Source organism: Rhincodon typus, chromosome 20 (genome assembly GCF_021869965.1).
Source record: "Rhincodon typus isolate 14 chromosome 20, sRhiTyp1.1, whole genome shotgun sequence".
NCBI classification, from domain to species: domain Eukaryota; kingdom Metazoa; phylum Chordata; class Chondrichthyes; order Orectolobiformes; family Rhincodontidae; genus Rhincodon; species Rhincodon typus.
In genome coordinates this window covers 14,207,963-14,232,831 of record NC_063351.1, presented here as the reverse complement: position 1 = coordinate 14,232,831, position 24,869 = coordinate 14,207,963, and the positions used below count along the sequence as shown (strand labels likewise).

General features: G+C 40.5%; 1 protein-coding gene across 1 annotated transcript in view; it reads right to left on the bottom strand.

Annotated features, from left to right (window-relative positions):
• The window catches only part of noc3l (NOC3-like DNA replication regulator), a 49,114-nt gene extending 24,490 nt beyond the window's left edge, over window positions 1-24,624 (bottom strand). The window contains exons 1-7 of the mRNA XM_048608655.1: window positions 24,311-24,624; window positions 20,428-20,635; window positions 16,130-16,253; window positions 14,952-15,109; window positions 14,365-14,421; window positions 12,342-12,484; window positions 6,422-6,583 (exon numbers count right to left, since the gene is read on the bottom strand). Coding sequence (XP_048464612.1) covers window positions 6,422-6,583; window positions 12,342-12,484; window positions 14,365-14,421; window positions 14,952-15,109; window positions 16,130-16,253; window positions 20,428-20,635; window positions 24,311-24,319 — 861 coding nt within the window. The 5' untranslated portion in view covers window positions 24,320-24,624. The remainder of the gene's footprint in view (window positions 1-6,421; window positions 6,584-12,341; window positions 12,485-14,364; window positions 14,422-14,951; window positions 15,110-16,129; window positions 16,254-20,427; window positions 20,636-24,310) is intronic.
• Window positions 24,625-24,869: the final 245 nt, after the last annotated feature.

Sequence of the window (24,869 nt, the reverse complement as noted above, 5' to 3'; positions counted from 1 at the left end):
TTCGGAGGCCTATAGAAAACTCCCAACAGGGTGACCTCTCCTTTCCTGGTTCTAACCTCAGCCCATACTACCTCAGTAGACGAGTTGTCATCAAACGTCCTTTCTGCCACCATAATACTGTCCTTGACTAACAATGCCACACCTCCCCCTCTTTTACCACCTTCCCTGATCTTACTGAAACATCTCAACCCCGGAACCTGCAACAACCATTCCTGTCCCTGCTCTATCCATGTCTCCGAAATGGCCACAACATCGAAGTCCCAGGTACCAACCCATGCTGCAAGTTCACCCACCTTATTCCGGATGCTCCTGGCATTGAAGTAGACACACTTCAAACCACCTTCCTGCCTGCCGGTACACTCCTGCGACCTTGAAACCTTATTTATGACCTCACTACTCTCAACCTCCTGTACACTGGAGCTACAATTCAGGTTCCCACCCCCCTGTTGAATTAGTTTAAACCCTCCCGAAGAGCATTAGCAAATATCCCCCCCAGGATATTTTGAACCCCTCTGGTTCAGGTGTAGACCATCCCGTTTGTAGAGGTCCCACCTACCCCAGAATGAGCCCCAATTATCCAGGTATCTGAATCCCTCCCTCCTGCACCATCCCTATAGCCACGTGTTCAACTGCTCTCTCTCCCTATTCCTCACCTTGCTAGCACGTGGCACGGGTAACAAGCCAGAGATAACAACTCTGTTTGTTCTAGCTCGAAGCTTCCACCCTAGCTCCTTGAATTTCTGCCTTACGTCCCCATCCCTTTTCCTACCTATGTCGTTGGTGCCTATGTGGACCACGACTTGGAGCTGCTCCCCCTCCCCCTTAAGGATCCCGAAAACACGATCCGAGACATCACGGAGCCTGGCACCTGGGAGGCAACACACCAGCCGCGAGTCTCTCTCGTTCCCACAGAATCTCCTATCTGTCCCCCTAACTATGGAGTCCCCAGTGACTAATGCTCTCCTCCTCTCCCCTCTTCCCTTCTGAGCAACAGGGACAGACTCTGTGCCAGAGACCTGTACCCCCATGGCTTACCCCTGTTAAGTCGTCCCCCCCAACAGTATCCAAAACGGTATACTTGTTTTTGAGGGGAACGGCCACAGGGGATCCCTGCACTGTCCGCCCTTCCCTTTCCGTTCCCTGACTGTAACCCATCTACTTTTTTCCTGTACCTGAGGTGTGACTATCTCCCCGTAACTCCTCTCAATTACCCCCTCAGCCTTCCAAATGATCCGAAGTTCATCCAGCTCCAGCTCCAGTTCCCTGACACGGTTTCCGAGGAGCTGGAGTTGGGTGCGCTTCCCGCAGATGAAGTCAGTGGGGACACTAGTGGTGACCCTTACCTCCCACATTCTACAGGAGGAGCATACAACTGCCCTAACATCCATTCCCACTGTTCTGAATTCCCAAACAGACAAATTAAAAAAAAACATACTAGTAGCCTTACCAAATCAGCGCTCAGAACCTTTTTTTTTGGTTAGAGGAGGAGGATGGGTGGGAGACACCACCTAGTTCTAAAAAAGGAAATGTACAAAGTGTTCATAGTTTTAGTGCTTGAAACAATGTCCCTAGAAACCCAACTCAGATTGATGTCCTGCTTGATGGCTCCTAACAAGAAACATACAAGTGAACTTTTCCTCTGATATCAGCGATCTTCCTCATTCGCAATCATATGTAAGGGACCTGTGTGACGACATGACCCTGTAGGTGGCAATCTCACATGGTGCAACATGTTTTAGTTGGCAGTGATCTTTAACTGCACATACCTTTCCAGGATGCTTTCCCTACAGAAGGGCAGCAAACTCTTCAATATCAAAGGATGAAATGCAACCTCCATAACCACTACACTACTGCATTAGTTTAACAGCCAACTGCAAGCTTGTCAGATCTTCCAATTCTCAACCGACTGTAATACGTGATGAACTCTCTGAGCCTTTCTTGTGCTTACAGCATAAAGCCTGCTCAAATTGGTAGTAACTGCGCCATGCTACATTTCTCTGTTTAGTCACAACTGGTTTCAAATTAATAAATGAGCCTCCTAGCTACTATAATAAAAAAGCCCAAAATTAAAGTCCAACAAGAATGTAAAAATCAGCATCCGCCACATTGGAATGTAAGCAAAAATATGCTATTCAGGTCGTTGATATTGTACAATACAGCTCATTCAAATAGATCAGGTGGATCCATACCTTCACCTTTTCCTAACAAAACAAGCATTGATCTCCATTTTGACAACTTTAATTGACCCAGCATTCACAGAAGGTGAAGGAGTTTCAGGCTTCTAATGTCATTTGGGCAAAACGGCATTTATAAGTTTCAGTCCAGAATGAATCGAGCCGAAGACATCATGATTATGCTCACCAGATGAGGTTGCTTTGTAGTCGCTTCTCTTTGAGAGCGCTTTCCGACCCCCTACTTCAACTTAGAAGGACTTAGTCAGCAGGCATATTGGAACATGATCACCTGCAAGTTACCTTTCAAGCTTCCAAATGATTGAGTACAAAAATCAAAGCCGGCATTCCACTGCAATACCAAAGGAGTGCAGTTACTGTCATCTGGAGGGGCATTGAACAGAGATCCTGTCTACCCTCTCAGGTGGGGCTAAAGGATCCTATGACACTGTTTTGAAAAACAAACAGGAAGTTCTTCCTGGTGTCTTGAAGAACATGAATCCCTCTGCAACAACATAACAAAATCAGACTACTTTGAATTCAAGTATCTAGTTTTAAGGTCAGTGTCATATGACATTGTTGGAGAAATAACGGGAAGGAAATCCTTTCTTGGTCTGACCTGTGTGGGATTCCAGACCCACAGCAATGGGGCTCACTCTTAACTGCCCTCTAAAATGACCATGTTCAAGTGGCAATTAAGGATGGGCAATAATGTTAGCCCAGCTAGTGACATCCTGACCCCATTAATGAATAAAAGAGGACTTCTGTGGCACAGTGGTAGTTCTCCTACCTCTATACTGGGAGTGCAAAGTTCAAGTCCCACCTGCTCCAGAGGTGTCTATAACATCTCTGAATGTTGATAATAAAGTATCTAAATGCTAGACATAAATAACACATTGATCAGCATCTGAAGAAACAGTTGCTAATGATGTGGCTGATATTTCTAGCATTTTTTTGTTCTTATTCAATTATATTAACGTGGCTTCCCAGACATTACAAATTTAAATGCCACTGAAACAAAAAAGTCCATCAAAAGCCTACACCAAGGTATTATGAAATGTTCCTGAATTTCCTGGAAGAGATTTCAATTAGAGTTCAGGAAGAATTTTATATATCTGTATAGTACATGCAGTTACAATTAGATTTATGCAAATTTAATTCATAGCTTTCAATACAGTTAGTCAATCTCACATTGTAGAGCATTTCTCCAGATTAGATTTTGCTGGTCCCACAACAAACCACATGCTAAACAGTCAATTAGAATCTAGAAAAGGTTCTAGTGATCTCTGGATAGTGTCTACATTCACTACAAATATTGCAGCACTAGATGGCGAAAACAGCAAAGAATTCATTGTTTCACAAACACCACCAGCGCAGTATTTTGAAACCCTTAATTCAGGAACCAAATACTTAAATAAACAAGTAATCCCTAAGCCAAACTAAATGAGATTTATTTTTAAATTAACTTCCTTCTTAATCTGTTATTTGAAAAGTATGCACACTTTTGAACTTCAGCTCCCTATACACTGTATCCAAAATTAACTAAACACGATTTGGGAACTCAAATGAATGGAAGACTGCCACAACATGTCAGAATCATTATCTGAATAGGGCTTTCTACCTTGAGGCTGCTTTTCCATCTTCATGCATTGGAATAACTTCTTAATGCTCATCATTTTAATAGAAAGGTCTGAGAGTGAGAGACTGGAATTTTAAGTATTTTAGTAATGGAAGCTGTTGGGGGTTTTGTTTTTTTTAAAAAGCAAAATTGATAGTTTGCTGAACTTTATGCCACTTCTGATTATATGTCCCCGCTAGAAGGTACAGAACTATGATTCAGGAGGATCTGCCAAGTCTAAAGATGTACAGGTTAGGTGGATTGGTCATATTAAATTGCCCTGTGGTGTCCAGGGATATGCAGGCTAGGTGGATTAGCCATGGAAATGGGAGTTTACAGGGATAAGGCGAGGTGCTGGGTCTGGGTGAAATGCTTTTCGGAGGGTCGGTGCGGACCCAATGGGCTGAGTGGCCTCTTCCACACTGTAAGGATTCTATGGTCTAACCATTGCAGTGTGGATGTTGAGCTTTAATTTAAAAACTACTCAATCACAAGTAATATTTGGAAGCGGAGGGTAGAGAAATGCAGAATACACCCATATTGGACTCTTTTGTTCCTTTCTGTCAGCTGTCGATAGCACGTCATTAAATTTCTAAATCTTTGTAAAAGTTGTAGTATCAAATCGATGTTACATGCATCATTTGGTACATTTGCCAAAGTATCAAGTATGCTTTGCTTAAATAAGAACATGAAGTCAAAATGTTTAAAGAACTTTACAGCTAAAGCTATAACATGAAAATAAAAAAAAATTAGGTTCTAAATTTACACATAGCAAAGCATCACAAAGAATGTCATAAGAATGTCACCAAATGGAATAAAACATAAGCTCTCCCTTAACATTATTCATAGAATACCGATCAGAAGTGTATCGAGAAGAATTCATTAGGGCATGAGGAAACAAATTATAAATATTAATAACATAAACAGGGAAACCCAGCTGCAGGATTATCTCTGACCTCAAACCTGAAATTCCCAAGCATGGAGTATGGGTTGCACAAACACGGGTGAAGAGAAGCCTAAAGTCTTTACTGGCCTAAGTCATTAACACTATTTGCGTTGAAAAGATGCCTACCCCTCTTTCTCTAGCCCCAGCATTGAAGTCAGCTGGGTACATTTCAAACAAGAGCTAACAGCTTTAGGCTTAAGGGCGGCAAATTTAAAGCAGACAGCAAGAAGAATTACCTTTCTAAAAGGAATTAAAATCTGTTGAATCTGCGGACACTGGGATAGTGAATAAATTTAAGGAACAGATAGATTTTTAATTAGTAACAGATTAAAGGGCAATGGGGAGCAGGCAGGAAAGTGGAGTTGAGGTTGAGATGAGATCATCATGATTGTATTAAACAGCAGAGCAGGCTTGAGGGGCTGAATTGCCCACTCCTGCTCTTCTTAGGTATTTTAAACAACTGTACAAGCAAGTGACAAAAGTAGTTTCATAAAGGCCTGAACAATGGAAGAAACACCTGCTACAGTCAGTCATTTATCAAAAAAGCACATATTTAACCTGAATCACACAAACCATCTTTTAGCTATATTTTAACTTAATCACTTTCTGTTTAATTCATTAAATTGGATATTAGGGCAGCACAATGGCTCAGTGGTTAACATGGGTTCAATTCCAGCCTCTGGCTACTGTCTGTGTGGAGTTTGCACATTCTCCCCATGTTTGCATTGGTTTCCTCCAGGTGCTGTAGTTTCTTCCCACAGTCCAAAGATGCACAAGTAAGGAGATTGGCCATGTTAAATTGCCCATAGTGTCCAGGGAGGTGCAGGCTAGGTGAATTAGCTGTGGGAAATGCAGGGTTACAAGGATGGGTCTGGGTGGGGTGCTCTTTGGAGGGTCAGTGTGAATTTGATGGGCCGAATGGCCTGCTTCCACGCTGTAGGGATTCCATGATTAACAGCTTTTCCTTTCAGTCCATTCTGTATTTCAAATGTAAAATTTCATATATGCACAGACCTAAAAACATTGGGAGGGAAGGCTCTAGTTGACTGAAGTAAATGTCCAAAAAGGAGCAAAATTTAAAGAAGCAACTGAGAGATGAAAAACCTCTGTAAAGGCAAATATGTTGGACAGATTTTGAAAAAGATCAAGTTTTTTGGGCGACATGTTTAAACTTCTGAAATATTTTTGCACATTGCAACACCAGCCTTACTTTTCAGCATTATTTTTCAAGTTAACAAAACAAAATGGCTGCTGAAAAAAACTTCCAAAATGTTTAAGTCACGTCACTGGTTTACTTTCTCCAATTTTTCAGTTTTATATTGATAAAGATTTGGTAATCTTCATTGGGAAATGTTTCTTTCTGCTTGCTGTTTGTCCATTAGTGAATGTTCTACTTGTGTAAGTTATATTATGGGCCTAGCTTTGTTTAATTTACACCAATTGGTTCCTTTTTTTACAAGGATGAAATTCTGGCAAATGAGATTCAACTATAACACAACGCTGAGCATACATGATACATTGATATTCAGACACACATGATACAAACTACATGACAATTCTAAATATATACCAATTAATTAATTGAATAAATCAATATCTGCAAATTTATAGCAGCGCAGCCATCACAACAAAGTAAATTGTATAATGTTGCACTATTTGGAACTTTTAATCCAATTTTAGCAGTACCTTTGTAGCTTTCTCTGCTTCGGTTAGAGGCCGTATTCTGTAGCACGGCGTGATGTCTTTAAAGACCTCCGACAAAGATACCATCACCAGTTTTCGTACTGTTACTGCAACATTTGGATCTCTTTCCATGAGCATTGAACGCAGTTCCTTCAGTTTTTTTATCTGTGAATAGAGTAATCTCTTTAGATAAATTTATCTAATCTCTCAAATTAAACATTGCTCCAAGATACACATACTTTTAAAATTACAAAGAAAATTCAGAAAAGATACAGATTTTAATAAAATCACAATGGACAACAAGCACATATTTCAGTTACAGGAGAACTAGCAAAGGCATTTTTACAAATATGTATAATAATCATAAGAGGGAATAGTACTAGTAGACTAGAAGGAAGTGTTATGGACCAGACCAAAGCTCCTGCAAATATATCAAGGAGATAGCCTAGACCCTAACTTCTATCTTATTTAAAGGCAAGTGTAGGGTGGTGTGTTCCAGATATAAATCAATTAGTCACACTTGACAGCTTTAAGCAAAAAGCTCACTTTATTCTTAGCCGCAGTTAAAACACAAAAGAAATAAGAATTGGTATAAGTTTTCCAATAGAGTTAAAATTAATAATAGAATAATAGATTATTTAACAACTAAACAGATATGTTCAAAATAGTAACATTCCATAAACACACCCTTGGCAAAGGCAAAGTCCAAGTCAGTAAAACAGAATGTCTTACAAGTGATTCTAGCAGCAGAAAGGGAACCCAAGCTTTTAGCTGCCACAGAGACTAAATTCTGGTAGAGAGAGAGAGAGAGCTTCCACAGCCAACTTCAAAACCCCAACAACTGCTGAAAGCTAAACTAAAAACCCTGGTTCTGTGGGAGCCTTACTCCATCCATTCATGCTGCTTGTATTGTTCTAACTTTATAAAAACCCAAGGCCTCACAAGGTATATACTTTATTGGCTTTGAACAGACAGCTCACCAATAACAGTTCAAAACCTCTCTTCAAAAAGAAACAGGTCAAAACAAACCTATTAAAGCCATAATATTGTCACAGCAGGAAATAGCCAGGCAGGGCAATAACTTTCAATTCCTCTCTGGCACAAGGTAGGTGCCAGAGGACCGGAGGACAGCCAATGTGGTGCTGTTATTTAAGAAGGGAGGAAGGGATAAACTAGGAAACTACACGGAAATGGTGGAAAACTATTGGAAGCAATTCTGAGGGACAGAATTAATCTGCACTTGGAAAGGCAGAGATAAATGAAGAACAGTCAGAAGGCTTTGTTAAGGATAGGTCAAGCCTAACCAACTTGAATGAATTTTTCAAAGAGGTGAACAGGTGCATAGATGAAGGCAATGCATTTTTATGCAATCTACTTGACTTCAGCAAGGCTTTTAATAAGGTCCCGCATGGGAGAACGATAGCAACGGTAAGAGTCCAAGGGATCCAAGGAAATTTGGCTATTTGGATTCAGAATTGTCCAAATGGCAGGAAGCTGCAAAAGTAACCGCTGAGGTATGTTTTTGTGAGTGGCCTGTAACCAGTGGGGTTTTTTAGGGATCAGTGTTGGGACCCTTGCTATTTGTGGTATATATAAATGATTTAGACTTGAAACTTACAAGGGTTGATCAGGAAGTTCACAGATGATACAAAAATTTGGGAGGCGGTAAATTGTGACAAAGGTAGCCTTAGATCACTGGAGGATATAAATGGGGTGGTCAGATAGGCTGATCAGTGGTAAATGCAATTCAATGGAATTCATTTCGGTTAAGTGAGAAGTGATGCACTTGGGCAGGTCAAACAAAGCAAGCGAATACATGATTAACAATAGGACCCTGGGAAGCACTGAGGAACAGAGGGATCTAGATGTGCACGTCCACCAATCCCTTAAAGTAGCAGGACAGGTGGATAAAATGATCAAACAGGCATATGGGATACTTAACCTCTATGCATTGACTAGTAAAGTCAAGAGCAAAGAGGTTCTGTTAGAACTGTACAAAATGTTGCTTAGGCCACAGCTACAGCTGTGTATGCAGTTCTATAATCTACATTACAAGAGGGATGTACAAAGGGGTTTTAACAGGATGTTGCCTGGGCTAATGGGTTTTTGTTATGAAGAGATACTGGATAGACTGGGTTGTTTTCCTTGGAGCAGAGGAGACTGAGGGGGGGACATAATTAAGATGAATAAAAGTTAAGTGTGATATAAACAGCAAGGAAATTTTCCCCTTGGTGGAGGGGTCAATGATCAGGGGGCATAGATTTAAGGTAAAGGGCAGGGGGTTTAGAGGGGATGTGAGGATTTTTTTCATCCAGAATATGGTGGGAATGTGGAACTCACTGCCTGTAAGGGTGGTAGAGGCAGAAATCTTTATAACATTTCAGCAGCATTTAAATGTACATTTGCAAGGTCAAGGCATACAAGGCTATGGGCTAGTAAATGGGATTAGAATGTTAGGTGGTTATTTTTGACCCGTGATGATTCAAAGGGCCAAAGGACCTTTCTCTGTGTTGTAGACTTTGATGATCGTAAGAGTTTCCTGCACGGTTAATGTGATCCTATAAATGAAAAGGGAAGAGCTACAAGTTTGACAGCTACAAATCAATTCAGTTGTATGAAAAATAATGAAATTCTTACTCAGGAAAATAACAGAGAGACAGTTAGAAACTTGGACTATAACAAGTATAATCAGCTCAAGCTTAAATAACCTTATTGAATTCTTTAAGTAATGAAAGGACTGTTGAAGGCAATGCAGCAGACACAAGATATTTAAATACCCTAAGATCATGATTATGGTTCCACAGAGTGAAATCATGATTAATGTCACAGCATGTGGAGATAGGGGGCTAAAGCCAGAACAATCTGGCTACAAAACAGGATAAGAGAGAGTAGGAGTTAACTGGTAGTTACTCAGATTGGCAAAGGGTGAGAAGTGATGTTCTGAATCAGTGTTGGGACCACTGTTACTCAGCACTTACAGGGGGGATTTGGACCAGGGAATCCGAGGTACGATTTGAACATTAGTGGAGGACGTCAAATTCATGGGTGCAGTTAAGAGAGAAGAACTGCATCAAAATGCAGAAAGACATATATTAACTTCCATGCATAATTAGCAAATTACCTTCTGCATAGCTAAGTGAGAGTTAGCAGGTTTTAGTAGAAAGAATAATATGTGAAAATAAATGCCTAAAAAGTGCAAATAAATTTAAGGGTACACCCACACATATAATATATGGATATAATATATATAAAAAATATAAATATTTTATATATTAACCCAAGTTGCTACTTTTAGTGATACGGCCATGAATAACATTTGTCCCAGGCAATGACCATTTCCAACAAGAGAGAATATATCCACTGCTCTTTAAGGTTCAAAGGCGTTACTAACACTGAAACCTCATTATCAATATCCTTGCTTATCACTGATCAGAAATTGAACTGGGCCAGGCATATAAATCCTAAGCAATAAAAGCAGGCCACAGGCTAGGAATTCCGCAACAGATAATTCACTTCCTGACACCCCATACCTATCTACTGTCTATAACGCACAAGTCAGGAGCATAATGGAATTGTCTTCAGTTGCCTGGATAGGTACAGCTCCAACAAGACTCAAAGCCTGGCATCATTCAAGACAAAACAGCCCACTTAAATGGCACCTCACCCACCATCTTTAACAATTTCCCCTTGCCGTTGACATATAATGGCAGCAGTGTGTACCATCTACAAGATGTACTGCAGTAACTCCCCAAGGCTCCTTCAATAGCACTTTCTAAACTCATTCCCTCCACCATCTGGAAGGTAGTACATGCATGGGAACACCACCGCTTGCATGTACCCCTCCAAGTTGCACTCTATCCTGACTTGGAACCATAACATCATTCCTTCACAGTTACTGATCAAAATGCTGGAATTTGTTCCTAAAAGCACTGTGTACATCCCTACACCCCAAAGACTCCAGCGGTCCAACAATGCAGCTCACATGCCATCTTCTCCAGGCCAATTAGGGATGAGGAATAAATGGTGGCCTAGCCATGAATGAATACAAAGAATTTATCCTCAGCATGTAGAGAGCCTTGGGTGCAGTACCACTTTGAGCTCTAGGAAGAGTTCTGACATTCATATCACAGAAATTAGACAGAGGCACTGGAGAAAGGTCAGAGTAAAATTCTTGGAACGATGTTGGAACTGGGAGATTATACATTTCAGGAAAGAATCCAAGCTTGACCAGGCTGGGGCTCTTCTGTCTAGAAAGGAGAAGACTGAAGGGTAACCTCACGGAGGTCTTTAAAATTATAAAGGGTTTTGACAGGAGTGGACACAGAGGAATTTGATGGAGATGACAGATGTCTAATCAGAGACTCTGGCTGATGTCAAGCAACGACTGGAGGAGCAGCAGAGGAGCAACAAGATGACGAGAAAAAGATGAACGCTGTTGCAGAATTAGCAAGAGCTTGGTGAGACCTCTTAACTAAGGCTGGCCATATCATATGTCACCCTTAACTGGGCAGTAGTGGGCCTTCCCTTAAGATTAACGTCATCCGGGAGAAAGCCCTGTTCTGGACTGCCAGATAATCAGGATCAGCAGCTTGAATGAACAGGATCACCACTGAAATGATGAAGGCTGTTGCCAATATGTCACCAAGCCTAATATCGTCACAAACCACAGTGAAATGATGGAAGTGAGATGAGGTTGCAAGCGTGGTACAGAGACAGCTACTAGGACTAAACATGCTAAACAAGCGGGCACTAAATGCCATCTGATGTTTCCATTTGCAGTCGCGAGCAGAAAGACATCATAAATAGAAGGTTCTATACATGTTGCTATACAAACAATTAACATTTTTTTTGAGCCTGGCCCTGATCTCTATGTATAACTTTAACTTCTACTTAGAAGGTCTTCAAGGTGACAGGACAAATTTTATGTGAGGCTAAGACCTGAAACGTATTAAAATGTATTTAAATCTTTGAAATATGTTTAACTAATTCCATTTTTGATTAGCTTTCAAATAACTGATGTAGTTTCAAAGAATAAGTGAACATTATGACATTTATACATACAAGTTAGTTAGCCTGTGCAATGACAGGCTTGCTGCTAAGGTGTTCTGCATGAATATCAAAAAATACCTAATATTGTAACACCACTTCCATTGGGCTCAATGTCCTAAATGCCAGCAGATTCTTGCAGAGGATCACGGCACAGCAGCTCAAATTCAATCCACTTTACAAAGCCGCCAAAAGTACTAAAGTCAAATCAATAAATATTTATATTTATAGAAACTGAGTTACACTGAGGCTACCCAAAATACTCCCATATCCTTCAGTTTCTCAGACACAATTATTACTGCAGCAACGCCAGGACAAGCTGGATACAGCTCCACCCCTGCGTGGGCTCTCCCAGCAAGGGAAGAGCAGGTCCCGGGCTGACTCCCCTAGATTGAGCTAAGGTTCCAGTCTGCTGCTAGGACCCGGCAGCTGAAGGAGCAGAAACATCAGTGAAAGGGAAGGACAGTGAACCGGCGGCAGGTTCGGGAACAGCGTCGGATTGGGAACAGGAGGTATGGAACCCGTGCACCCCAGGCCCATAGCTCCAGCTCAGATGCAGAGGTCGCAGGAGTGGCAGCAGCATAGGCCATTATAGAGTCCCAGAAGGCTGTTTCAGAGACTCCGGCTGATGTCAAACAGCAACTAGAACAGCGGCAGAGGAGGAACAAGAAGAGTGTAAGACAAACTCTAATTTAGTAAGATCTTGCATTATATTCATTGTTTCAAGATGGCGGAGCATGCCGACACATTGCATATAATACGTGAAAAAACACTTTTCACTGTATTTTTACATACATGTGACAATTAATCTAAGTTTAAATTTAAATCTTATCTGGTACAGTTTAAGATATTTTTCTACACCAATGTAAGTTCTTACATTGTTGTCTGGTTCAGTCAAGATGGATGATGCCAAAGTGGCTATGTGGATCTTCTTCTCTTGTAACGTCTGTCTTCTCATCAGTAGCAACTCTTCCGTGGTCAACTTTTGACGAGGCTCCTTTAAAGCAAACATTTCTTCTCCTGCATATTTAAAAAAAAATTCTATTGTAATCTTTCCAAGCAAGTAATCAGCAAATTCTTTTACATTGTCATAAAATATATTAAGATAATGAATTTAAATTTGCTCAGATTTTTCTTTGGAACTGTCTTTTATTTTATTCAACATTTGCAACAAGAAATAATTTTCAATAGTCAATCTTGAGCAGGAATCAAACCCACCTTTTGGAGATGAAAGAGAACCACTTGGTCCCATAATCTAAACATATTATTGACAATCACAACTTTGATTACAAGGAAATTTGTGTACATTTCTTACAAACATTTAAAACATCCACAATTGTGTAAGCACTTTTTCCTTTCAAGAAGCTCTACTTCAGCAACTGCATACAACAAAACAAACTGAAAAGCTGCTTGAAATGCTGGTTTCATGAAGGTCAAAGATTTTGTATATTACTAAAATAAAAGTTAGGAGGCCTCATGCCGCCATTTATCAACTGATATTACCAAAGAGCAGCTTAACTAGTCATCTTGCATGTTACTGTTAGGGTGATAGATCTGTCTGCAAGAAAGGTTGCTGCACCTGCCAACAAAATAACTCATGTTTTAAAATTAATTACATGTGGAACATTTTAGAATAGACAGGATGTAATCTTCTCTCTTTCAGCGTTTGGATCTGGAATTGTCACTAGGTTGCATTGTTATTTCAAGTGCAATTCAGCAAAAATTGTACAAGTCTGCAGGCCTGTGGAGTGCTCCTTGAAATTAAGCAGTATGTTTAGCACAAGATCACTAATAGTTACCTTGAAAATTAAACTTTTATTTTTAATATACTTGGAAACAGAATACTGTACTTAAGCATAACTAGTAAGCAAGTGGTTCTGACTGGCATTGCTTATTTAAGGTGAGAGGGGAAAAGATTTAAAAGGGACCCGACGGGCAACCTTTTCATGTAGAGAGTGTTGCATGTACAGAACAAGCTGCCAGAGGTGGTGGAGCAGGCAGGTACAGTTACAACATTTAAAAGGCATCTGGATGGGTACATGAATAAGAAGGGTTTCAGAGGGATTTGGGCTAAATGCTGGCAAAGTGGACTAGATCTGTTTAGGATATCTGGTCAGCGCGGAGGAGTTGGACTCCTTGCTGTATTACTCTATGGTCAATCAGATGGAGGAGTACACACAGGTTAAAAATGTTTTTTTTTTTTAAATAAACCCATAAATCTGTATTAGTAAAACTGCACCATACTGCAGCTCCTAAATATAAATTTACCAACAGATTTAAGAACAGCTTCTTCCCTGCTGTTATCAAATTTATGAACGGACCTCTCATATATTCAAGTTGATCGTTCTGTGAACCTTCTCTGTAACTGTATCACTATATTCTGCATTCTGTTCTCTTACCTTGATGTAATTATGTGAGGTTTGATTTGTCTCGATAGCACACAAAACAATACTTTTCACTATTTCTCGATACATGTGACAAAAATAAATCAAATCAAAATCAATTCAAAATATGGCTGGGGATATTCCTTCACACAAAATGTGCCCAATTAAAGCATGTTCTAAAATGCTGCCTAATACACTGGTACTTGGAAGAGCGCATTTTGCTCGTCTGCAAATTCGTTTGAGAGGAACACTAATAACCAATCATATTTTTGACTATAACTTAGGCCCGGATTGCCAATTGCTCCCAAAGTAGAAACTCTTGGCCAATATATGTAATATAAAAGTGAGTTGATGTTTGTATTGTGGCAAACCTTCACAGTAATCTGTTGCTATTTAGGAATATGGTACAAGTTAAACAATGGCCAATGTGATGCACATTTCACATGTGTGAAGTTCAAATGTGATATTTTACACATAGCTGATTTTTTAAAATATGTATTAAAATTATTTCCTTACTTTCCTCTTGCTGCAGATTTTCCTCAGTCATTTCTTCTTCTTGTTCATCCATTAGGACTAGAGAAAGTATATTAACAGTTAGTATCAACAATACACGTAGGCACAGCAACTGAGTATATTAAAAAGTACATACTGATATGATTGCAATACAAGTACTGAAATTATAAAGGCATTTGGGAAAGTCAGCAATTTTAATCTTGTGACAAATATTTGTTGACACAGTAAACTGCAATACTTCATTAACACAAATCCAATTAAAATAAAAACCAAATCACTAATAAAGCATGCTTCAATTGCTAAGCCATCTTGTAGCCCTTAAAGGCTGTTTACCAGAAGATCCTTATTATTAAAAATACAATGTCCCATTACATCTTAAGAGACTACTTATTTGCATTAATTTGAAGTCTACTGCAATGTTTCAGCTAAACTGCATAATAGAACATGAATTTAATTCCTTTGGGAAATGATTACTTATGGTAACTCATTTAGGAATCAAGAGTTATATGGGTGTTATATCTACCAGAGATAATTTTATTTAACCTGTTTTGCACTATCAAGGAGCAGAAATAAACATAGTATTTTCTTACTTGGCTTCTCTACCGATTGAGGAATTATACCCCTTTTGTCTTTAATAGGCAATAGGTGGATAAGCTCCTTTTCAGGTTCAGTCTGTAAATATCTTGGCACCTTCTCATATTTTTCCACCTTATTTTCATTCTTTCGTTTTTTCGCATGGATCGGTTCACTGAAATATGACAAATAATTACATCAAAAAGACATCAGCATTTGTGAAGAAAAGACAAAATATTTTCATATTTTTATGTTTTGGACTATGGGCTGAAAATGTGAAGAAAGGTCACTGTTTTCCAAGGGAGAATGTATAGGTTGCTATTTGCAGCTTTGGAAAAACAACTGGAGCTAACTAATGCACATGCAATAATGTTACTTTTGGGGATAAAAAGCCATATGTGTCCATTCAGGGCAACACTGCCAGATACAGTGTTTTGACTGGCTTTTTAATTGGTACCATTTGTTTTGGGCTCAGGAAAGCTCAGCATAGATAACAGGCCTCTGACTGACCAGAGTGCAGTTTGACACACATTCTAAGGGGAGTGAAACAGAAGGTCCAGATGCTTGCAGCATCAACATCTCTCTGTTTCCTGGATCTGAATAACTGCATTCTCCAACTCTATGTTAAAAGAGCAGGGAAAATTACCTTCAGAGTCAGAGTCACTCAGAGGAAGAATATTAAAGACCACAGGAAAAGACCTTGGGTCCAACCAAGCAACTAATGAACTAAAAACTGACAACTGCTGTGCAGGTAACATCAAGAAGTCATCGAGAAATCAAAAGGACTGTAGAGACAACTTATCTCTTTTGTGATTTTAGAATGGTGATTCAGAACTGTGTTCTGACTTTTTTTTTCCTCCTCTTGTGTGTGTGGAGGTGGGTGCTTGTATGTGTAAATATTTAAAAGGGTAAAGTTACATAAATTAGAAATCCTGTTATTTTACCGTTCTTGTTAAAATTAAGTGTGTTACAAAAAATTGTTTATTTATATTGCTACTGATTGAACTCGAGTGTGCTTTGCTTTTACCCAGAGTGGCAATAAGTCAGAGGCAAACTGGGATTCACAGCATTTTCATTAAATCTTGACATCTGTTGTGACTGCAGGAATAGTGAGGTTTGATGTTTAGTGCATTTCAACATCCAATGGACTGTGACATTATAATACAGCAGTACTTGGAAACTAAGAAAATCTTACCTTGAATGAAGATCCCTGGTGAGGAACAATGGCCTGTGGCCCATGCTTTGCATATATTCCAAGTCATCATCTTCCAGCATATCCAAAGGAAGAACATCCTCTTCTATTTCTTCCTCCTCTTCATCTATTTGTATATGTGAACAACAAAACAGGTTAATAATTTGCAGAGCTACAACATACTTTTTGCAGCAACAATGCATAAAAGGCAGTGGCATAGATCATGCAGTAGTAATAGTGAGGCTAACAGCTAATGGTGAAACTAATGTTGTTATGGTGTAAATCTTCCAGACAAGCTTCCAGACTCCGTACATACATAGTTAAATGCTGAAGTTGCTGTCTGACTTATCCTTCTTTTCTACAAACTTTGCTCCATCAGTACCTTGTTGATAAATTTGGCATTAAAATTTAAGCAAAGTTACTGTACTTATCCACTGTGATTAAAAAAAGCTAGAGCCGGGGATTCAAGAGTTAAATTAGTTTTTAAACAACATGATAGGTCTTAATAACTACCAATCCAACTCTCCTGCAATTAAAACTTATTTTTAAGCAAGCTTTAGCTATCATTCTGTCAAAATTTAATTGTTGAGTATTCTTAAAATGTTATTTCTTTTTTCTTTCATCTCTCCCTTAATGCCATTTTCATTTCTTTCAGCTGTACATTATTTTGAATGAAATAAAGACTTTTAATTTCTATTTTTCAACATAGATTCGGTGGCTCAGGAAGCACTTTTTTAAAAAATGTAATCGTATGAAGAGTCATGCTGCTGCTTGTCTTGTTTGTATGTGCCACAGATCTCCTGCAGAGGCAATGCACTGGATCAGCTACCCGATGCAGCAAGTTGCCAAACAGAAGAATGCTGTAAGTCTTTGGGCATCAGTAAACGTACTGAACAAGAAGTCATGTTTCTTCAATGCTGATCTCAAAATCCAGACAAATTAGTAACTGTAGCATCATTGTGTGTTATAGGCCCCCGAACAGTGAGCTGACAATTGAGGAGCAAATATGTAGTCAATTCACTAAGGTTTGTAAAGACAATAACAGGTTAATTATATTAGGGCATTTCAACTACCCCAATATTAATTGTGATAATCATAGTATAAAGGATTTAGTGATGGCATATTTATTGAAATGTGTACAGGAGAGCTTACTACACCAACATGTAGATGGTCCTACAGGGTCAGTGCAGTGCTGCACCTAATTGTTGGGAATGAAGCTGAACATGTGTTCGAGCTGATAGTGGAGGAACATTTCAGTGACAGCAATCACAACCGTATGTTTTGCGTTTGTCATAGAAAAGGAGAAAGATTGTCTGCCAAAAAGGGTATTAGATTGGGGAAAAAGGCAAATTTTATTAAAGTAGGATCTGGCCAACATAGACTAGGAATAGCTACTTGAGGGTAAATCTACAGCAGAACAGTAGGAGGCATTCAGAAAGGTACTGGAAAGAGTACAAGCCCAACACATTTCCCTTAGGGTGAAATGTAGGAGCAACAAGCCCAGAGAAACATGGATGTGTATGGATAGTCATGACTGGATAAAAAGGAAAAGACATACATATAACAGGGACAAAGGGATCAGAACAATAGAGACCTCGGAGGTCACCTATCGACCCCCTCAGCCCATCCTATCTTCTGCATATAAATCGACATTTTCCTAGCTACCATCAGTTCTGAGGAAGGGTCACTGGATCCAAAACATTAACTCTGATTTGTCTTCACAGACTCTGCCGAACCTGCTCAGCTTTTCCAACGAGTTCTTTTTTCTGATTTACAGCATCCACAGTTCTTTCAGTTTTTATTAGGGGGAGGGAATTTAAGAAAATAGTAAAGGAGAAAATGAGTCTCCATTTATAGAGGCAAGGTTTGATCAGGGACAGTCAGCATGGCTTTGTCGGAGGGAGGTCATGCCTAATAAATTTGGTGGAACTTTTTGAGGAGGTGACCAACTGTTTGGGTGAGGGTAGGGCAGTTGACATAGTTTATATGGATTCCAAAAAGGCCTTTGACAAGGTCCCACATGGGAAACTGATTTTAAAAAACGTAAAAGCTCATGGAATTGAGGATAATGTGGCTAAAATGGATCCAAAACTGGCTTAGCGATAGCAGACGGAGGATGATGGTTGAAAGCGGTTTAGGTGACTGGAGCCCAGTGTGCAGTAGCATACCACATGGATCAGTGCTGGGTCCCTTATTAGTTGTGATATTCATAAATGATGTAGATGGGAATGTGGGAGGATGATAAATAAATTTGCAGCTGACATTAAGATTGGCCGTGTGGTTGACAGTGAGGAGAAAGATATTTGGTAATGGGAGGATATAAACCATTGGTCAGGTAGCAGATCAGTGATAGACGGAATTTAACCCGGATAAACATGATGGGATGCACTTTGGAAAAACGAATAAAACAATGATATACTCGCTGAGTGGCAATATACTAGGATGCTCAGAGGAACAGAGGGATCTTGGAGAGTTTGTCCACAGATCCCTGAAAGTGGCAAGACAGGTTTATACGGTGGTTTAGAAGGCATATGAATGCTTGTTCTTATCAATCATGGAATAGATTGTCAGAGCAGAGGAGTCATGTTCGATCCGTACAGGAGTTTAGTTAGGCCACAGCTGGAGTATTACATGCAGTCCTGGTCACCGCACGGTAAGGATATGACTGCACTTGAGGGTTGCAAAGGAGATTCACAAGTATGTTGCTGGGGATGAAACGTTTCAGGTACGAAGAGAGATTCTAAGGTTATAGAGTAGATTTGTAGCTCGGGTTGAGGATGATGTGGTTGGTTGGCTGGCTGGCCGAGCTGGTTCGTTGTTCCGCAGACGTTTCATTACCCTGCTGGGTAACTTCATCAGTGCAGCCTCCAATGAAGTGCTGTTGTGTTTTCCCGCCTGTTATTTAAACTCTGGTATCTGTTGAACTGGATTACCTCACTTCCGGTTTTCCTTCGCAATGGAGTGTATATGGGGTCGAGCTCTACGTGTTTATTGGCGGCCATTAAATAACAGGCGGGAAAACACAACAACGCTTCATCGGAGGCTGCACTGATGATGTTACCCACCAGGGTAATGAAACGTCTGCGGAACAACGAACCAGCTCGGCGAGCCAACCAACCACATCATTAAGCAAGGTTGGATAAGCTCAGGCTATTTCTTTGAAGCAGAGATGATTGAAGTGGGGGGACCTAACAGAGGTGTGTAAGATTACAACAGGCACAGACAGGGTGAACAGAAAGCAACTGTTCCCTTAGATAAAGGGTCAGTAACAAGGAGGCATAATTTTAAGGTGATTGGCAGGAGGTTTAGAGGGGATTTGAAGAAAAATATTTTCACGCAGAGGGTGCTGGGGGTTTGGAATGTACTACCTAGGAGGCTGGTTGAGGCAGGAAACCACAACCTTAAAAAGTACTTGGATGCCCATTCAAGGCTATGGACCCAATGCAGGAAAGTGGGATTAATGTAGTTGTAGTATATTTTTGGCGATACAGACTCATGGGCTGAAAGGCCTCTTCTATACTGTATGATATGATGATTACATATGACGAGTACAAAATTCATTTTAATTCTATTCACTGAACTCACGTTAAATTAGTTCAACTTTCACAGAACTACAAATCTGTTAAAAGAACGTCAATATATAATATTTAAAAAACAAACACCTAATAACTCCTCTTACGCATGGATGTGCATAAGTTAATTTTTGGCAAATAGGTTTGCAGAGCAATCTCTTTATGATAAAGAATTGAGAACAGGGCTCTCACAACAAGGCATAATGTTATTGTCCCTACTAAATAACATGATCTGATTGAATTTAATCCTCAATTGAATGAAACTAATAAGTTTAAACAATCATGCCTATTTGATTCAAATGAACAAAGACAACAGTTGTTCTATGTATGCTTTTTTAAATGAATAAGTGTATGGAATCATGGAATAATATCTCCAAATCAGCAGTAAACCCCTGTTTAATCAGTAATTAAAACAGGATTTTAACTAAGCTGTAAATACTGAAGTCTTGCTTCAATTGTAAAAGAGCTTAGTTGACTAAACCTGTAGTATTCTGTGCAGTTTTGGTCTCCTTATCTCAGGATATTATTGCCATAGATTGAGTACAATGAAGATTCACTGGACTTGTTCCTTTCGAGACTATCTAGTGAAGAAATTACGCAATCAGTGCCCGCATTTTCCAGAGTTTCAAAGAATGAGAAGTGACCTCAGTGAAACTTACAAAATAAACAAAGTAACTGCAGGTAGAATGTTTCCCTGCCTTCAAGTCAACATGGGGCAATAAAACTTGCCTGGTCTTTTCCTTTTCAATTGATCCAACGGTTTTGCTACTTTAGCTGAAACATCTCGAGCAGCTTGTCGTAGTTGTTTCTGCTCTTTCTTATACTTCTTTGCCGCACTTTGCTGTTTGTACTGTTTATTCTTCAACTTATTTGCGAGTTTCACATTGCTAGTCTTCAAAAGCTTACGGAAATTTGGAACTCTCTTTGTATTTTTTCTCTGAAACAGAAGACAGATGGTAATATTCAAGACTATAAATGAGACATACCTTCTAATGTCTTAGCAAGCTTATTCAGTCAGTAATCAAACAGATCAGGAAAAATTCTGTCTTGTGTGGTTGACATATTGCAGTAAACGCAATGGTACAACTGCTTAACAGTGCTTGATGCACACAGAGAAAATGAGCCAGACTTCATGTTTATAATCACTATTCAATGACTCCTGCTGGGTGCTGTCTGACATTACATTGTGTTTGGCTCCGATGCCTGCCGAGATCGAATAACTGCCAACTCCACACGAGTACTCTTGCTTGTGGTATATTAGCAACGTGGAAATGTCCCAAGCAAACTTCAGGCAATTAACAAAAAAAACACTAAAATTAATGCATGCAACAAATTAGCATTGTTCCAGCTTTAATTATCCATTTGACAATATGTTGAAATGTTAATCAGAATACCAAGAATCAAATATGGACAGACAGATAGCACCTTTGTGGAACACCTATGCTCGGTTCGCAACAAACAACTGCACCTTTCAGTCGCAAACCATTTCAACTCCCCCTCCCACTCCTTAGACGACATGTCCATCCTGGGCCTCCTGCAGCGCCACAACGACACCATCCGAAGGTTGCGGGAACAGCAACTCATATTTCACTTGGGAACCCTGCAGCCCAATGGTATCAATGTGGACTTCACAAGCTTCAAAATCTCCCATCCTCTGACTGCATCCCAAAACCAGCCCAGCCTGTCCCCGCCTCCCTAACCTGTCCTTCCTCCAACCTATCCCCTCCTCCCACCTCAAGCCCCACCCCCATCTCCTACCTACCAGCCTCATCCCGACCCCTTGACCTGTCCATCCTCCCTGGACTAACCTACCCCCTCAAACTCCCCACCTACACTCACCTTTACTGGCTCCACCCCCACCTCTTTGACCTGTCTGTCTCCTCTCCACCTATCTTCTCCTTTATCCATCTTCTATCCGCCTCCCCCTCTCTCCCTATTTATTTCAGAATCCCCTTCCCCTCCCCAATTTCTGAAGAAGGGTCTAGACCCAAAACGTCAGCTTTCCTGCTCCTCTGATGCGGCTTAGCCTGCTGTGTTCATCCAGCTCTACACCTTGTTATCTTAGAAAACATTAAGGTGGCAGGTGGTTTCATGTAGTGGGAAAGTAATAAAGTCAAAACTAGGTTACAGTACATTTATGTGAACCAGCGTGAAGAAAATTGGTGATTTGTGGCTGCAGATACAGTCATAGAGATGTACCGCATGGAAACAGACCCTTCAGTCCAACTTGTCCATGATTTCCTAAATGAATCTAGTCCCATATGCCAGCATTTGGCCCATATCCCTCCAAACCCTTCCTATTCATATACCCATCCAGATGCCTTTTAAGTGTTGCAATTGTACCAGCCTCCTCTGCAGCTCATTCCATACAAGCACCAACCTTTGTGTGGAAAAGGTGCCCCTTAGGTCCCCTTTTAAATCTTACCCCTCTCACCTTAAAACTATGTCCTCTAGTCTGAAAAGCAACCATCCACTAGCACCCTCTGTCTCCTTACCTTCAAGCCAGTTTTGTCTCCAAATGGCTAGTTCTCCCTGTATTCTTTGTGATCTAACCTTGCTAACCAGTCTACCATGAGAAACCTTGTCGAATGCCTTACTGAAGTCCATACAGATCACATCCACCACTCTGCCCTCATCAGTCCTTGCCTTTCCAAATACATGCAAATCCTAGTAACATGGAAATGAGTGATGTGGTGGTAACTAGTTGCATGAACAGAGAGACCTGGTTGTATATGTGCATAAATCAGTGGAGATGGCAGGGCAAGACATCCTGTGCTTTATTAATAGGAGGATAAAGTACAAAAGGGAGGGGCAATGGCCTCATGGTATTATCGCTGCACTGTTAATCCAGAGACCCAGATAATGTTCTGGGGACCCAGGTTCAAATCCCGCCTCAGCAGATGGTGAAATTTGAATTCAATAAATATCTGGAATTAAGAATTTAATGATGACCGTGAATCCATTGTCGATTGTTGGAAAAACCCATCTGGTTCACTCATGTCCTTTAGGGAAGGAAACTGCCATCCTTACCTGGTCTGGCCTAAATGTGACTCCAGGCCCACAGCAATGTGGTTGACTCTTAACTGCCCTCTGGGCAATTAGGGATGGGTAATAAATGCTGCCTAGCTAGTGATGGCTCTCATCCCATGAATAAGTGGAAAAAAAGAGCAAGGAAATTAAGATAAACTCATACAAAACAAGTTTTGCCTCAACTGCATCCATTTCTGGGCACTATACTTCAGGAAGGAAGTGAAGGCATTAGAGAGGGTATAGACAAAGAAAAAAAAAATCACCGGAATGGTTCCGGATATAAGGAACTTTAATTCTTAAGTGAGGGAAGTTGGAGTCGTTCTCCTTTGGGAGTAGACCGTCAAGAGGAAGTTTGATAGAGGTATTGAAAATCATGCAGGGTGTAGGCAAAGAAAATAGAGAGAAACTACCCACTGACAGAGGGTTCAAGAACAACAGGACACAGATGTAATATATTTAGGAAGAGAAGCAATGGTGACATGAAGACACTGTTTTTGGATTGCAAGTGCTTAGGATCTGGAATGCTCCACTTGAAAGTGGAGATTGAATCATGGCATTCAAAAGGAAACTGGATTATTAACTGAAAATGAAGAATTACAGGGGCGCTTGGAGAAGATGGATGAGTGGCAGTTGGGGAATTGCCGTGGTGAACATGACCAGCCAAAAAACCACCATCTGTGTTGTAGCCATTCCACGTGATTCCATGAATCCACTGAGATTCATAAGGTGAGAGTTTTTTGTTGCCTTGAAAGAAGCACTCCTCTCGGCTTCAGCTGCACAGGCCAAGCAGCAACATGGAGAGTACAGAAACAGCAGCACTTACAATCACTGCATAGCAAAAACTGCATAAAACAACTACTGAAAAAAAAAATTAGTAGAGTAACATATTAATCATCATTTTGTCTATGAAATCTGATTTGTTTTTATGATGAAAAACAATATTTAAAAATACAATTATGATCAGATAGATAATTCTAAGAAGTGATGTTTACGATGTGATTACATACTAATAAGTTGACGCTATAACTTTGTCACAAGGCATGGTAAACTTGTCAGAGATAGTAAGAACTGCCAATGCTGGAGTCAGAAATAACACAATGTGGAGCTGGAGGAACACAACAGGCCAGGCAGCATCAGAGGAGCAGGAAAGCTGACGTTTCGGGTCGGGACTTTTCCCGAGGACCAACTGTGACCCTTCCCGTATGTTAACCTTGTGAAAGGATTGATACATAAAAAATAAATCAACTCTAGTGAATAAAGGATATTTTCTGATGCAAGCCTGTGCATCAAGCATTCGCAAATTGAGAGGACCTCTGGGAATACAGTTCGACAAATCTTAAAGTGCAATTAATTTAGAAAATTAGCCGGGAGTGTTGGCTGGGACACGGCAACTTTCAGACGTCTATGTGCGGGTCAAGTCTCAGCAGGAGCCCGTTAAACCCAATAAGCAGCCACGCATTCCCCAAACTCGCTGTCCTTTTGCACGGGGCACTCCGCCCCTTTACCAGCCCTTGCCGAGCTCCAGGCCCAGCCCCCGGTACCGGCCCCTACAGAGCTCCAGGCCCAGCTCCTACCCACTTACCGGCCCCATGATCGACCGGATTCCAAAATCTCAAACAATGGCAGTCAATTCACCCGCGGCTTTCCTCCGGCTCCTTACGGCCCAGCGCTGGGGTCAGACAGGAGCCTCTCGGCCAGGCCGGGGGCTGTGAGGGGGAGACTGTCAATGCTCCCGAACCTGAAGCACACGTGCCGCCGGCTCCATGGTGATGCCAACGATGTCGTGTACGTCCAAGAGCGGCGCACAGCCGAACGTTTCCCTTCTCCCCACCCACTCTCACTGGAGACTGATGCCTCGCTCATTGGAGGACCAACTGTGATAGCGTCCCATCGCAGTATGTCAGAACGTTAGACGCATTTAAATCGAAAGAGCGAACGATATTTCGAAAGATATTTTGGTGTTTTACACTGTCTGAAAACAAAAACAAAAATACAAACTAAAGCATTTTTTAAATCATGTGGTATGATACCAAAGTGGTCTACACACTGGTCGAGGAGAAGGCGCAGTCAAGAACTACCGTTAAATGAAGACTTAAAACTATCATACTTTAACAGCACATGGTAATCATAGGTATAACAGG